At 41.0% G+C, this 17500-nt stretch overlaps 1 protein-coding gene across 1 annotated transcript; it reads left to right on the top strand.

Annotated features, from left to right (window-relative positions):
• The first annotated feature begins 486 nt into the window (after positions 1–486).
• Positions 487–16845, top strand: LOC109905461 (potassium channel subfamily K member 6). Its single transcript, XM_020502837.2, has 3 exons — positions 487–953; positions 12794–13189; positions 15483–16845. Exons 1-3 carry the CDS (start codon positions 638–640, stop codon positions 15713–15715), a joined length of 945 nt encoding a protein of 314 aa, XP_020358426.1. The 5' UTR covers positions 487–637; the 3' UTR covers positions 15716–16845.
• The last annotated feature ends 655 nt before the right edge of the window (positions 16846–17500 follow it).

Here is a 17500-nt window from a genome sequence, read left to right as displayed (position 1 = left end):
TGCAGCATGTGATCCGATGGGTCCCCTAATCACATGTATTAGTTTTACATAAAAGCTCAAGGAGAAGCAATCTCTGTCTGCAATAACCATATGAAGCCATTATGGACATATGAAACTAGGAGGGTGAGGTGATGTGCTCTAGTTCCTTTTTGGTCCTTTGGCCTCACTTCAGTGTTCACAAATCTGAGACTGACTGGATAATTTAGTCTATGGCTTCACCTAGGGATTGTTGGAGCCTTTTCCCTATATTTCCCCATCCAGTTTTGTAAACCCCAAAGAGAACCCTCTGGGGAAAAGGGTAATAGAGTAGGCAGAAAAGGAAATGTGTTGTAGCCCTCCTCACTGTTTCTGGATCAGTTCTTGGTCTATTTTCTGGGGCTTATTCAGAGGATTGAAACGTTGACATCGAAATACAACGTAAAAAACCAAGAACATGCGGTTATCATTAGGAACGGTAGGGAGCAGTATATTCTCAAAATGTTTATCTGCAGAGTTCTAGGCGTTTGAACACACCCCTGTCAAACTTGTACCAGTGGGGCGGAGGACAGCCTAAACTTAACTTGAGGAGACGGGGCCACGGAAGTAGGCTACAAAGTAACAGTTTGGCAGATGACATTGCAAGCAGAAAAAGGGGGAAATGTCTTCGGGGTACAAATCTTGGATACTGCTTACAGGTTTTATACTGTTCTATGTTGCTTATCTGTTGCTCGGAGCGCTCGTTTTCTCCACCATCGAACGGCCGGTGGAGGACAAACTAAAAAGTGACATACAAGTCCTGAAAGAAGAGTTTCTCAACCAAAGTTGCGTCAATGCAACATCACTTGAAAACTTTTTGGAGAAAGTTTTACAAGCCAATAAGTATGGAATATCTATCCTTCCGAATTCTTCTGCGAGTTCAAATTGGGACTTGGCTTCTTCTTTGTTCTTCGCCAACACTTTAGTAACGACAGTCGGTAAGTAAATAGCCTATACTTGTCTTTGTTAGGCGTACATCGTTTCGGTTGGTCCATATAAGACAATTCTAAACAATGTAAGTGCTAATATTGCAAGATACTCAAGGAAACACTGATTGTTTATAGATTACAATTGCAGTTCCAACTGGGCATTTTTTTTTGTATTCCGTGACCAAAACATACCACGCATCAATGGGCCCTTGTGATTTTCAGGTAGCCTTGCCCCAGTATCAGTGCGTTAATAAGGATCGGACCCTTTCTTTCCATTTTCGCTGAAAATGACATACCCAAATCTAACTGCTTGTTGCTCAGGACCTGAAGCAAGGATATGCATATTCTTGATACCATTTTAAAGGAAACATGTTGAAGTTTGTGGAAATGTGAAATTAATCTAGGAGAATAACACATTAGATGTGGTGAAAGATAATACAAAGATAAAAACATGCGTTTTACTCTTTTTACCATCTTTGAAATGCAAGAGGCCATGTATTATTCTAGCCCAGGTGCAATTTGGGGTTTGGCCACTAGATGGCAGCAGTGTATGTGCACAGCTTTAGACTGATCCAATGAACCATTGCATATATGTTCAGAATATTGTATCAAGACATGCCTAATTGGTTTATTAATACATTTTCAATTTCATAATATGTGCACTCCTGAAAAAATATTATGGTATTCTTTCACTGTAATAGCTACTGTAAATTGGACCGTGCAGTTAGATTAACAAGAATTTAAGCTTTCTGCCCATATCAGTCTCTGTCCTGTGAATTTTTTGTTACTTACAACCAGAGGTCGACCGATTAATCGGAATGGCCAAATTAATTAGGGCCGATTTCAAGTTTTTCATAACAATTGGAAATTTCGGTATTTTCGGTACAATCGGTATTTTTGCACACCGATTTGGCCGATTTAAAGAAAAAAGAAAAAAAATTACAATTTTTTTTACACCTTTTTATTTCATCTTTATTTAACTAGGCAAGTCAGTTAAGAACACATCCTTATTTTCAATGACTGCTTAGGAACGGTGGGTTAACTTCCCTGCTCAGGGGCAGAATTACAGATTTGTACCTTGTCTGCTCGGGGGATTCAATCTTGCAACCTTAGTTAACTAGTCCAATGCTCTAACCACCTGGTTCCATTGCACTCCACGAGGAGACTGCCTGTTACGCGAATGCAGTAGAAGCCAAGGTAAGTTGCTAGCTAGCATTAAACTTATAAAAAACAATCAATCATAATCACTAGTTAACAACACATGGTTGATGATATTACTAGTTTATCTAGCATGTCCTGCATTGCATATAATCGATGCGGTGCGTATCGTTGCTCCAATGTGTACCTAACCATGAACATCAATGCCTTTCTTAAAATCAATACACAGAAGTATATATTTTTAAACCTGCATATTTAACTAAAAGAAATCCAGGTTAGCAGGCAATATTAACCAGGTGAAATTGTGTCACTTCTCTTGCGTTCATTGCACGCAGAGTGAGTGTATATGCAACAGTTTGGGCCGCCTAATTTGCCAGAATTCTACGTAATTATGACATAACATTGAAGGTTGTGCAATGTAACAGGAATATTTAGACTTATGGATGCCACCCGTTAGATAAAATACGGAACGGTTCCGTATTTCATTGAAAGAATAAACGTCTTGTTTTCAAGATGATAGTTTCCGGATTCGACCATATTAATGACCTAAGGCTCGTATTTCTGTGTATTATGTTATAATTAAGTATATGATTTGATAGGGCAGTCTGACTGAGCGGTGGTAGGCAGCAGCAGGCTCGTAAGCATTCATTCAAACAGCACTTTCGTGTGTTTTGCCAGCAGCTCTTTCTAAGCACAGCGCTGTTCATGACTTCAAGCCTATCAACTTCCGAGATTAGGCTGGTGTAACCGATGTGAAATGGCTAGCTAGTTCGCGATGTGCGCACTAATAGTGTTTCAAACGTCACTCGCTCTGAGACTTGGAGTAGTTATTCCCCTTGCGCTGCATGGGTAACGCTGCTTCAAGCCCAGGTAGGAGCAAGGAGAGGGACGGAAGCAATACTGTTACACTGGCAATACTAAAGTGCCTATAAGAACATCCAATGGTCAAAGGTTAATGAAATACAAATGGTATAGAGATAAATAGTCCTATAATTCCTATAACTACAACCTAAAACTTCTTACCTGGGAATATTGAAGACTCATGTTAAAAGGAACTGCCAGTTTTCATATGTTCTTATGTTCTGAGCAAGGAACTTAAACGTTAGCTTTCTTACATGGCACATAATGCACTTTTACTTTCTTCTCCAACACTTTGTTTTTGAATTATTTAAACCAAATTGAACATGTTTCATTATTTATTTGAGGCTAAATTGATTTTATTGATGTATTAAGTTAAAATAAGTGTTAATTCAGTATTGTTGTAATTGTCATTATTACAAATACATTTTTTTTAAAATCAGCCGATTAATCAGTATCGGCTTTTTTGGTCCACCAATAATCGGAATCGGCTTTGAAAATTCATAATCGGTCGACCTCTACTTACAACCTCATGCTAATCACATCAGCCTACGTTAGCTCAACTGTCCCATGGGGGGACACCGATCCTGTATAGAGAAGGGGTGGGTAATTCCAGTCCTCGAGGGCCTGATTGGTGTCAAAGTTTTTCCCCAGCTAACACACCTGACTCCAATAATCACCTAATCATGATCTTCAGTTCAGAATGCAATTTGATTAATCAGCTGTGTTTGCTAGGGATGGATTAAAAGTGTGACACCAAGCAGGCCCTCGAGGACTGGAGTTGCTCACCCCTGCCGTAAAGGTTAGTTATTAGAGCAGGGATGCGCAACTGGCAGCCCTCCTTTTGAAGACCCTCAGATCAATTTCCACTGACTCATTCAGGGTCTCAACTTACAAGTTGTTGCAAGTTAGAATAGTAGACTGACTACACTAAACAAGGTACAATTTCAAAATGTGGTTGTGCATCAGCAGTTTTACTCAGTCACTGATAGTGAGTCAATTAGCCCATGTCAGCTAACATCTTTTTGCTAGCCGCGAAAATAATTTATCTATCGAAAAGATGTTATCATGGTTGAATTACTGGCCGTGGGGCCCCTGTTGATTTTGTAAGTTAGTCTCACTCAGACATCATTTCTCTCCACACTGACTAGTGTGGAATTGCAGGAAATTAACTGTAAAACAGCTAATTTGACGCTCCACCCCATGGCGAAATGAGTAGAATTGCATGAAATTTGTTTTAACATTGCTTAATCTATTCTATGCCCCATTGCAAAATGTGTAGAATTGCATGAAGTTAATTTTAAAATGTAAAAAAATAAATCTCTACTGTCAAGGGGGGAGTCACTAAGATGTTTTGCGAGCAATGTGTAGGGGATATGGGTGTGGGTGAGCGTCTGCAGCCTCATGATGAGTTCAGATTTAAGTGCCTCTGAACGGGGTATGGTAGTAGGTACAAGGCGCACCGGTTTGTGTCAAGAACTGCCATGCTGCTGGGGTTTTCCACACAAATTTCCTGTGTATCAAGAATGGGTCCACCACCCAAAGGAGATCCAGCCAACTTGACACAACTGGGACGCATTGGAGTCAACATCCCTGTGGAACGGTGTTCCTAATAAAGTTTTTGAAAGGAATGAGAGATTTAACTTCCGTGTCAATGTTTGGCTTTTTCGGGAGAGGCTTTGTTACTGCCACTTTTAGTGAGCTTGGTATACAGCCAGATGATAGGGAGATGTTTATTGTGTTCAACATAGGAGTGCCAAGCACAGGAAGTAGCTCTTTCAGTAGTTTAGTTGGAATAGCGTCCAGTCGACAGCTGGAAGTTTTCTAGGCCATGACTGTATTTGGTTACTGTGTCGAGATACAGGATATATATATTTTTAAACAACTACTGTCTCCATTGATCCGTGGTCCTGGCAGTTCTGTGCAGACTGTACAACTAAGTTTTGGAGAAATATGCATACACTAAGAGGAGTCCTTCATCTTGTTTTCTAATGATCATGATGTTTTCCTCGAAGTTCATGACGCATCACTGCTGAAGTGAAGGCCATCCTCACTTGGGGGGAAGGTATAGATATTTATAGGCTATACATTGCCTCGCATTCCTATTATTTGACAGTTTATCTGTAGTTTTAGGGTAGATGCCCGTGCAGTGGAGTTGCAATGATATTTGTTTACATAGCCAGCTAACACGTTTCCTTTTGTTGTCCTATTTCTACCAAAGCGATTCATTTTCGAAACTGTCCCAGCTTTGTAACGAAGCAGCTAACATCTGTAGTTTGCCTGTCAGGCAAGAAAACGAGAGTTGGAGGCAACGTTGTGCTTCGCTCACAACGCTGTCACACTCCCGGATCATCTCGCTCCCTCCCTACAAAGACAATCATCTAACTTTGTTTGCCCATAAAAATAGATGAGGAATTATTCTAAACCTGTTTAGCTAAATTGCACATAGTGTCGTCTTTTAACATTTTATTTTCTACATCCTAAATAAATAAACTGTGGTTGTGTTGAATCTATAAACTGTTGTGCGACATACGTTGACTTCTTACCATCCATGGAAAGTAATCTGACCATGGGTCTTGAAGTGTGCGAACCCTATGTAGTCTTTATGGTTATAATCTGACCCATCTATGAACATATTCATGAATGTCTTTGTGTACTCTCTCCTGTCTGATTATCCATCAGTCTGACACACTGTACATTTGTTTCTGAGTTAATGGTGTGCAATCTGGCCACTAAAGGGTTTTATAAAATAATTTTGGTTGATTTGAAAGTGCTGTATAGCATCATAATGTGTGCGGGTGGGTGGAATGGGAGGCGAGTAACTATCACACAATTTATTATGGAAACCCCTAAGAGGTGATTATTAAGACGAGTGTGTATGGTCGAGAGACTGTGTGAGAGAGAGCGATGACGTTTCTGACCACAATTGTATCCTATTGGTTGCTCTGCTCCTCTCTCTCCCTCAGTCTGTTTCTCTTAGGTCAGTGAAAGTCAGTGAAATGATGTGTAGAGTCTGGGCTCAGCAGCAGAAGGCAGGGAGGGAGGAAGAGGGGTTGGAGATGATTGGAAGCCCAGCCTAGGCCTAAAGTGAAAGTGGCAGGGGTTTTAGACTTGTTTTTAAAAGTAGTATGAGTTTATTTTTTTCTTCAGATCTGGTGTTTAACACCAATCTGTCCGCCACCAAATCCAATTCACTGAATTGTTGTCAAAGTAGGCTACTATTTCTACATCTTATGTCAGGCCTGGTTTGTACCAAATGTTTTTGAGAGAGGTTATCTACATTTTGAAATAGTCTCTGAATAGTTTTTAGCTTTTTTTTTTACATTGACAACAATTCTTACTTCTGTAACAATCAAATAGATTACTTTGTGGATTATGAAATAGTTTCTGAATATTGTCCTCTGGTTAAAAAAAAATATATATATATATATTTATGTTAATAATATTTAAGTATAATATATTATACTTGGTACAATACATTCTGAGTGAGTAATTTAGTCAAATTTACTACAATTTGTTTTATCTAGAAAATTCTCAGTAATCTACGACAGCATTCTAGATTTCTATTGGGGTTAACAGATGTTTGTACTGCGACATCCTTGGATAGCTGGAGGGAGTCTGGAAGGGCTTCTTTAATCCAGAGTTGATGAATGTCCTGAAAAACTTTTGGAGTGGGTCTTTTGACTTCTCCATGTAAATATTATCTGCCATGACTGCTAGTTCCGATAGGAATTCAGGGAACTCCGTGAGGGATGCTGTATACGGCCCAGGAGGACTGTAAACAGTAGCTATACAATTTATTGAGTAGGCTGCATAGATTTCATGACTAGAAACTCAAAAGAAGAAAATGCAGTCTTTTTTGTTATTGTTGTAAATGTAAATTTGCGGTCATAAATCTTAGCAACACCTCCGCCTTTGCAGTATGTGTGGGGTATATGATCACTAGTGTAACCAGGAGGAGAGGCCTCATTTAACACAGTATATTCATCAGGCCTAAGCCAGGTTTCAGTCAGGCCAATGGCATCAAGTTTTTGATCAGTGATTAGTTAATTGACTATGACTGCCTTGGAAATGAGGTATCTAACATTAAGTAGTCCTATTTTGAGATGTGAGATGTCACAATCTCTTTTAATAATGACAGGAATGGAGGAGGTCTTTATTCCAGTGAGATTGCTGAAGCGAATACCGCCATGTTTAGTTTTGCCCAACCTAGATTGAGGCACAGACGCTGTCTCGATGGGGAAAACTGAGCTGTGCTAATGGTAAACTCTACTAAGGCTTGCTATCGCATTGTCGAGCTAGAGGAGTTAGAGCCCTGTCTATGTTGATAGATAAGATGAGATCACCCCTCCAGTGTTGGAGTGTGCCCCTGGCTATCCGTAAATTAAAATAAAAACAAGAAAATAGTGCCATCTGGTTTGCTTAATATAAGGAATTTGAAATGATTTATAATATTACTAGTGATACTTAAGGATATTTTAGCCATTACATTTACTTTTGATACTTTTAGACCTTTTACTCAAGTAGTATTTCACTGGGTGACTTGAGTCATGTTATATTAAGGTATTTAAAAAAAACTTTTACTCAAGTATGATAATTGGCTACTTTTTCCACCACTGCATGAGTCCCAAGAAAGAGGGCCCAATTATCTACTAATTCAATCTTTTGGGAGAGAGTTCTCAACCCGTGATTAAGTTGTGCAAGTCTTCTGTAGAGCTCATCGCTCTCCGTAACTGGGAGGGAGCCAGAGACAATTACTCGATGCCAAAACGTCTTTCTAGCAAAGCTACACGCTGAAGCTATTTTGCGCTTAGGGCCTCTGACTGTTTCATCCCAACATCGTTGGTGCCGACGTGGATAACAATATCTCTATACTTTCTACACTCACCAGTATTAGCCTCAGCCAGCACCATCTTCAGATTAGACTTTGCGTCATTAACTCTGCCCCCTGGTCAACAATGTATGATCACTGGATGATTATTTTTTAAGTCTAATATTGCGGGTAATGGAGTCACCAATGACCTAGGGTTTTCAATTTGTCAGAGCTAATGGTGGGAGGCTTCGGCGGCTCAGACCCTGTAACGGGTGGAGGAGAGACCTGAGAAGGCTCTGACTCAAATTCGTTGCTTAGTGGTGAATACCGGTTGACAGTTTCTATCGGCTGAATGAGTGACACCGGTTGATCATGCCGACAGCATTTCTTTCCAGAAGCCTTGAGAAAATTGTCCGGCTGCTAAGACTGTGCAGGAGGATTAAAAACTTCTTAAGGCTAGGGGGCAGTATTCGGAAGTTTGGATGACTGACGTGCCCAAAGTAAACTACCTGTTACTCAGGCCCAGAAGCTAGGATCTGCATATAATTGGTATTATTGGATAGAAAACACTCTGAAGTTTATAAAACTGAAAATGTCTGTGAGTATAAAAGAACTGATATGGCAGGCAAAGACCCGAGGAGAATCCATCTGGAATTTTGTTGTTGTTGATGACACCACCCATTGAAAATACCTGTCTATGGGAAATTCAAAGGAAATCCTCCCAGATTGCAGTTCCTATGACTTCCACTAAATGTCAAGTGTTTAGAAAGGGTTTCGGGCTTGTTTTTTGAAAAATTAGCTGGAATTTGTAGTTTTTCAAGATGGCTCTCATTTTGACTGTAGTCTTGTGGCGTGTGTGGATGAGGGTGCGCACCTAGTTTTTTTTATCTACGGTATTGAACATACTACATTCCGTCTTAAATTGTATTGTTTATTTACATATTAGGGTACCTGAGGATTGATTAGAATCATTGTTTGACTTGTTTGGATGAAGTTTATTCTTAACGTTTGTGATTCCTTTGTATGCGTGTTGAACTAGTGGAATAGGTGGATTACTGAATCAAACGCGCCGACTAAACTGACTTTTTTGGGATATAAAGAAGGACTTTATCGAACAAAACAACCATTTGTTGTGTACTTGGGACCCTTGGAATTGCAAACAGCGGAAGATCTTCAAAGGTAAGTGATTTATTTTATCGCTATTTCTGACTTTTGTGACGCCTCTGCTGGTTTGGAAAATGTTTTTAATGATTTTGTATTGCGGGGCGCTGTCCTCAGATAATCGCATGGTATGCTTTCACTGTAAAGCCTTTTTGAAATCTGACAACTGTTGGATTAACAAGAAGATAATCTTTTAAACGATGTAAGACATGTATTTTCATGCATGTTTAATATTACGACTTTTGTATATTGAATTTCGCGCTCTGCAATTTCACAGGATGTTGTCGAGGTGGGTCACTAGCGGCACGCCCAGCCTTATGAACACTACTACCTTTATTTCCTGGTGGCAAAGATGCTGTGTCTTCCTTTCCTACACTTAAATTGCCCTCACCTAATGATTGTGTCTGAAGCCGGGCTTGCAACTCGGCTATCCTCACCATAAGGCGATAGTACTCCTGCATATTCGTACAGCGACCTGCAATGAGCAGGCATAATGTTAACGACGGCCTACAGGGAGGAGATGAGTTCCTTGGCGGAGTGGTGCCAGGAAAATAACCTCTCCCTCAACATCAACAAATTGAAGGAGCTGATCGTGGACAAATCCAATTTTATTTGTCACATACACGTGGTTAGCAGATGTTAATGCGAGTGTAGCGAAATGCTTGTGCTTCTCGTTCCGACAATGCAGTAATGACCAATGAGTAATCTAACCTAACCATTTCACAACTACCTTATACACACAAGTGTAAAGGGATGAAGAATATGCATATAAAGATACATGAGTGAGTGATGGTACAGAACGGCACAGGCAAGATGCAGTAGATGGTATCGAGTACAGTATATACATATGAGATGAGTAATGTAGGGTATGTAAACATTATATTAAGTGGCATTGTTTAAAGTGGCCAGTGATACCTTTTTTACATCAATTTTTCCATTAATAAAGTGGCTGGAGTTGAGTCAGTATGTTGGCAGCAGCCACTCAATGTTAGTGGTGGCTGTTTAACAGTCCGATGGCCTTGAGATAGAAGCTGTTTTTCAGTCTCTCGGTCCCTACTTTGATGCACCTGTACTGACCTCGCCTTCTGGATGATAGCGGGGTGAAGAGGCAGTGGCTCGGGTGGTTGTTGTCCTTGATGATCTTTATGGCCTTCCTGTTACATCAGGTGGTGTAGGTGTCCTGGAGGGCAGGTAGTTTGCCCCCGGTGAAGCGTTGTGCAGACCTCACTACCCTCTGGAGAGGGTAGTGCAACCTTACAGTTAACTAGTCCAACGCAATAACGACCTGCCTCTCTCTCGTTGCACTCCACAAGGAGACTGCATGTTACGTGAATGCAGTAAGCCAAGGTAAATTGCTAGCTAGCATTAAACTTATCTTATAAAATCATAATCATGTTGCGGGCATATCATAATCCATCAATCACTAGTTAACTACACATGGTTGATGATATTACTAGATATTATCTAGCGTGTCCTGCGTTGCATATAATCTGACTGAGCATACAAGTATCTGACTGAGCGGTGGTAGGCAGAAGCAGACGCGTAAACATTCATTCAAACAGCACTTTTGTGCGTTTTGCCAGCAGCTCTTTGTTGTGCGTCAAGCATTGCGCTGTTTAGGACTTCAAGCCTATCAACTCCCGAGATGAGGCTGGTGTAACCGAAGTGAAATGGCTAGCTAGTTAGCGCGCGCTAACTAGAGGGACAGAAGCTATACTGTTTCACTGGTAATACTAAAGTCCTATAAGAACATCCAATAGTCAAAGGTTAATGAAATACAAATGGTATAGAGGGAAATAGTCCTATAATTTCTATAATAACTACAACCTAAAACTTCTTACCTGGGAATATTGAAGACTCATGTTAAAAAGATCCACCAGCTTTCATATGTTCTCATGTTCTGAGCAAGGAACTGAAACGTTAGCTTTCTTACATGGCACATATTGCACTTTTACTTTTTTCATGGGACCAACACTTTACAAGTTGCGTGTTCACTCTCCTGCTGTCTCCTGTAGTCCACGATCAGCTCGTTTTTGTTGAGTGAGAGGACTTTCTAGAATGTCTCTTTTTTGGGGTTGGAAAAGGGAGGTAGCTTAGCTTGAGAGGGATTATTCAAAACGGGCTACTCTTTAAATGAAAGAAATCGGCCCTTAGGTAGCCTACTTTAAAAAGGTTTCAGCTTATTACTGGTTCACCTTTTGATTGTTTGCTGATTCTATCATGGATTGTGTTAACCTGACAAAGATGTTGGTTCCCAATTGGGGACCAGCCCCCCCACCGTCAGCTGGAACGGTGGCGCACGGAATGCAAAAATATTCGTAGAAATATTTAACCTCCACACATTAACATGTCCAATAGCTCAAATGAAAGATAAACAACTTGTTTATCTATCCAGCAAGTCAGATTTCTAAAATGTTTTACGGTGAAAACATAGCACATATTTATGTCAAACCACCACCGAATACACACCGAAGACACAGCTAATTTCCATAGCCAAATTGAACAAAATATGCAATCACCAAACGCAGGATTAAAAGAAAAATAATTTCACTAACCTTTTGAAATCTTCATCAGATGACAGTAATATAACATGTTACACAGTACATTTGTTTTTTTCAATAATATGCCATAAATATCCATAAATCTCTGTTTACAATGACGCATTGTTAAAAAAATGCTACTCAAATGTCCGGAGAAATGACGATGGCTTCTGCACACGCCGTCAGCTAACATGGAATACACAACATAAACTTTGACTAAATATGCATGTTCTACATATATATAGAAAGATACACTTCTTCTAAATGCAATCGCTGTGTTACATTTATTTTTAACTTTACAGATTTCGTTCACTAGGCTATAATGTGAGTCGGCGCTCAGGAATTAGCATTTTGGCTCCTCTATCTCGGAGTCCACAGAAACCCAAATTTAACACATAAATGTTCCCTTACCTTTGCTGTTCTTCCATCAGAAGACCTGGAAGGGTTTATACTTACCAAAAACAGCTTTAGTTTTGAAGTCTGTGTCTTTCGGTTATCAAACACGACATATTTCGGTTGAAATGCAGCCAAAAAGTAAAGTTAGTTCGCACCAAAACGTCGAAATTACATATTATATGTCGACTAAACTTGTCAAACTTGGTTCAGAACACAGCGTTAGCATGTTATATAGCTTCACAGCAATTCTCAGGACAAAGAGAAACACACGCATCGTTTAATCAATCTTGGAAGAAAGACACCACAGGAGCGGAATGCGCATGAGAGTAACCTGTTTTCTCGCGCGACCGAAAGGTTTCGGCCCGTCATTACTCTCGTGAGCGTGCGATTCACACAATGAGAAGCCCCATTGAAAGCGGACACCGCGCTGAAGGCATAGGAACTGTTCCCAGGACTGTAGGTGCTTGGGAAGGGTGGGGGCGATGACGTCAAAGTTGGGCCAACTTTTTGGATGACAAGAGAGAGTTTGGGAGAATGAGTGCCCTGAGAGTTCTGCTTTACTTACAGACATAATTTAAACGGTTTTAGAAGCTTCAGAGTGTTTTCTATTCAATAATAATTTTTAATTGCATATATTAGCAATTTTTGACAGATTTTTTTCCTGTTTACCATGGGCACGCAATCACCCCAAAGGGGGCAGCAATCAGCCCTATCCCCATCAGGTTTTAACTTTGATTTTGTTCAATGTTAACCGACTTGTTCCCATCATAGCTTTAATTTGTTGGATTGTGAGATCAGTAACCTCAGGCAATGGCATGTTATCTGTTATTATGTTGTGTTTGCTTGTATGGGATCCTAATAACTTCTACACTTTCTCTTGCTCTTTTTTCTCTCTCTCTCATACTTTCTCTCACCCTCCCCAGGATATGGGCACACTACGCCCCTGTCGGACACCGGCAAAGCCTTCTCCATCTTCTATGCCCTGCTGGGAGTGCCCTTCACCATGCTGGTGCTCACCGCCTGCGTCCAGAGGCTCATGCACCCGGTGACCTACGGGCCCATCGACATGTGCCGCCAGAGGATCGGCCTGGACCCTCTCGCCGCCACTGCCGTCCACTTTGCAATCCTGCTGCTGCTGGTGGTGCTGGGATTCTTCGTGGTACCCGCCGTGGTTTTCAGCCACATCGAGGACACCTGGTCCTTCCTGGACGCCATATACTTCTGCTTCATCACGCTGTGTACCATCGGCCTGGGCGACTACGTGCCCGGCGAGAAGCCCGGACAGAAGTTCAGGTCGCTCTATAAGATCTCTGTGATGGGTGAGTCATGAACTAGTCTGTGTTTGACAACAGGGCGTGGCACACTGACACTGCTCAGGCTGATGTCATATAAATTCTGTGATACTCATTACACATTCAACTTAAATATTTGTGTTCACGATGTCGTGTTAGAATTGTTTGCCCTGAAGTCTCTTTCCTATGAATAGAAAACAAGGAAATAATAGTGTGAACAGTGATGGGAATGATTGGGTGGAGTTTGCATCAATGTTTTAAGCACAGGGACTTGTATAGGAATAAGTGGACTTGACAGTTTTGACCATGTGCAGACACCTGATGTGAAGTGGGAGACGCTCGGCCCAACACCACCTCTCCAGCACTGAGATAGCTAGGCCCTCTGGTGGAATATGGTCCTTTGTCTCAATGAGACCTCAGAAACGTTCACGTCTCGGATGTGAGAAATGGCGCCTCCTGAGTGCTTCTCCTCCCCTCAGGTAGTGCATTCCGGTCAAAAGGGTCCATAACGTCCAAGGAAGTGATTTAAGAACTACTAAATGCTGTTTTGTTCTAGTTTTTAAAATGTGCTTATTGTAAGATCTATTTGAAATACTCCTCATTTGAAGAGGAGAAAGGACAGGACAGGACAGGACACCTCTGCTCTACATTGTGCTCAGTGTCTAGACTTCTTATGGGCCAAATTTCAGGAGATATTAGTTCAGAATGATGACTTGGTGTGAATTTCCCGATTTTTAACCTGGCTCAGCTGATGAAAGAAAATGTATGCATTCCTTATCCCTGTGTTGACCATAGACATGTAATTCTGATACTGCATAGATGCAGTACGGTTTATTGTTTTTGAGTATATTTGTAAAAGTCTGAGGAGGCCCTCTTGTGGTTTTCAGGAGGAAACTAAACGGTGTCGCGCCACTGCCCCCTCCATGTATCTCACAATGTCTGTGATTTGGTTGGTATACTCCATGTGTGAATTTGAAGTGGGCTTCTTGTTTTGGGAAGAGTGCAATGTGTGGTGTGATTGCGCTCATCTTAAGGACATGTTGCAGTAGGGAGATAACGAGACCACACCACCATCTACCCCACTTGCACTGGGAGGGATTTCATATTGTCACATGACATTTTATCAGAGTCATGCTTTTAGTTTAAGGTATAATTGAATTACCCTGTTATTCTCTCTCAAAATAACCTCACTGTTTAGAGCCTAGTTGTTTGTTGTACTGCCATTGTGGTGGCTGGCTCTGTGGCGTTGTCTCGGGGTCCGCCTGCACGTGCGTTGTGCTTCAATATGCAACTTGTTGCCTTGTTTTAGGGCACTGTGTTTTGGTTGATCATGTCACATGACCTGGATTTGAACTTTTATTTAAAGCTTGTTCGTTCACTTTTTTTTTATGTCATATTATGGTCCAGCACCATCCTCAGACGATTGCTTTAATTTTGGGTGTAATTCTCTTGTCATCTGACATGATCAACCAAAACATAGGGCCCTGACTATGTATGCCAGATCCTCCTGATTGGTTGTTCTCGTTTCCTAGGAGGATTAGCAACTACTCGAAAATAGGTTGTTTTGTTCATATCGGAATACACTTTTCCTGTCAATACCCTACAAAGCCTCCCGAGTGGCGCAGCGGTCTAAGGCACTGCAACCCAGTGCTAGAGGCATCACTACAGACCTGGGCTCGATCCCAGGCTGTGTCACAGCCGGCCACGACCGGGAGACCATTGAGGCGGCGCACAACCCGTCGTCCGGGTTGTCCTTGTCCCATCGCTCTCTAACGACTCCTTGTGGCGGGCCGGGCGCATGCACTCTGACTTCTGTCACCAGTTGTATGGTGTTTCCCCCGACACATTAGTGCGTCTGGCTTCCGGGTTAAGCAAGCATTGTGTCAAGAAGCAGTGCATCTTGGCAGGGTCGTGTTTTAGAGGACGCATTGCTCTCGACCTTCTCCTCTCCCAAGTCCGTATGGGAGTTGCAGCGATGGGACAAGACAATAACTACCAATTTGGATATCTCGAAATTGGGGAGGAAAAAGTATTTACAAATATATATATATACCCCACATGGCATGACAGAATTTAAGTCACAAGGGAGGTGTAAGTCTACTCTGCTTATTGACCTGCACTGAAACAAATGACCCATGATATGGCATAAAATCATAACTATATCGTGAGGCCGCCTTGTCCATTAGGAATGCACCATGAGCACACCAGTGTGGTGAGTTTGTGCTTTGTGAGACGAGTAACTTATGTCCATGTATTATGCTTCTTCCCACAGCTCAAGGAGCTGATGTTGAATTAATGTTGTACTCTCTGTCCTCTGCAGTGTACCTGTTTCTCGGGCTGATGATGATGTACCTGGTCCTGCGTGCCTTCCACCGGATGGCCGACCTGCATGGCCTGACTTCTTTCTTCCAGCTCCCCCACTGTGACGAGGATACAGAGGAGGATAAGGAGCCCATTATCGAGGCCGACCCTGAGGACCAGCATGAGGCAGAGGCCTCGGCCAAGCCCCTGGATCCAGCCTCCCAGACCTCCTATAACACCATCAACCGATAAGGACTCACTCCACTCTGGACTGTTCTCCTTTACATAAGTCAGGTGAAACAGCTAAACAGTCACTGTTTTACAGCAACACGGGATGAGTTGAAAACCTGACCATACTTAGGCACCAAAGACTATCGTTACTGCTGTGAGGCAACTCACGGCTCAGGTCAGACCTTCCTGCTACGACAGCTCAACTGAACCAAAAAGAAACAGAACTCTACAGATGTCCCAGTGCACCCAGTTAACACTTGGCAGGGGTTGTTCGTCAAGGTGGGAGAAGGTTGTTGTTCCATAACCTGTAGAGAACACTTCTGGTTGGGACTGATGAGGATTATTTGTCACTTTTTGATGTTGTTTCAGATATATATATATATATATATATATATATATGTGTGTGTGTGTGTGTATGTATATATATGTACATACATATATACACACACACACATATACATATATATATAATGTGTGTATGTATGTTTATCATATACTGATATTTTCTTGTGGATGTATTTTCATGTACACTTTTGTGGTTTTAGGTCAGAGTTGATCAAGGAAGGTCGTACAGAAATATTGGATGTTTCCAAATCAAACAAACTCATTATAGTGGCCATCTTTGAAAGAGTTTGTTGCCCCTCCCCAGTAATTAAGTGAAAAAGCAATTGCTTGAGACTTTGTCTTGAGTCATATGATGGAGCACATTCCCAGGACCCCTATGGCTTTGTTTTTGCCTGTTGTGTAACATGATCGTGTGTTTCAAATACATTAAGTATATCATCTGAAGGATAACAAATTTAGGGAATAAAAGGATTGAAAATAAAAACTAAGTATCTGTGTTCTGATGTGTAGTTGACTATAGTTAAATATTAGGATTTTCTGTCATTGTGAAAGTAATGTACTTTAGCATATGAAGTTTGTCAGTTGCTACATTGTTCAAGCTGGACAATGTAAAAACAGACAATAATGTAATAGCTTTTTCATTTACAATTTAATAAATGCCGATAATGTAGATTGCCAATGTTTAAAATGCTAAAGTTTTTGTGCATAATGTAATTATTACATTATCCATTGATTATCACATTGAAGTGGGTAACTTATAAATATAATAATTTTAACCAATGTAATAACAAAATTACTCAACTAAATTCACTCTTGTTTTTTCATTAATATCAAGTGTCATGCTTCAGTAATAGTGGACTACATGCCACACCACATTCCCGAATCCTTATTTAATATTACTAAAGGAATGTAATTGGACAGTTCATTAAACCAGGGGAATAATGTTGGAGTGCCCATACTACTGTTTCCCAGCAGACAAATGTTGGAGGTTGTGACATATGAATTCCAACACACTTAGATATGATAACAGTATGGGACTGTATTATCTGTAATATCTACACAAGACCAGAACATACAGTTGAAGGCGGAAGTTTACATACACCTTAGCCAACTACATTTAGACAGTTTTTCACAATTCCTGACATTTAATCCTAGTAAAAATTCCCTGTCTTAGGTCAGTTAGGATCACCACTTTGAAATGTGAAATGTCAGAATAGTAGAGATTTATTTCAGCTTTTATTTCTTGCATCACATTCCTAGTGGGTCAGAAGTTTACATACACTCAATTAGTATTTGGTGGCATTGCCATAATTTTTTAAAAACTTGGGTCAAATATTTTGGGTAGCCTTCCACAAGCTTCCCACAATAAGTTGTGGTGAATTTTGGCCCATTCTTCATGACAGAGCTGGTGTAACTGAATCAGGTTTGTAGGCCTCTTTGCTCGGACAAGCTTTTTCAGTT

Source organism: Oncorhynchus kisutch, linkage group LG15 (genome assembly GCF_002021735.2).
Source record: "Oncorhynchus kisutch isolate 150728-3 linkage group LG15, Okis_V2, whole genome shotgun sequence".
NCBI classification, from domain to species: domain Eukaryota; kingdom Metazoa; phylum Chordata; class Actinopteri; order Salmoniformes; family Salmonidae; genus Oncorhynchus; species Oncorhynchus kisutch.
The sequence above is the reverse complement of the archived record's forward strand: the minus strand, read 5'-3'. Positions and strand labels throughout refer to the sequence as shown.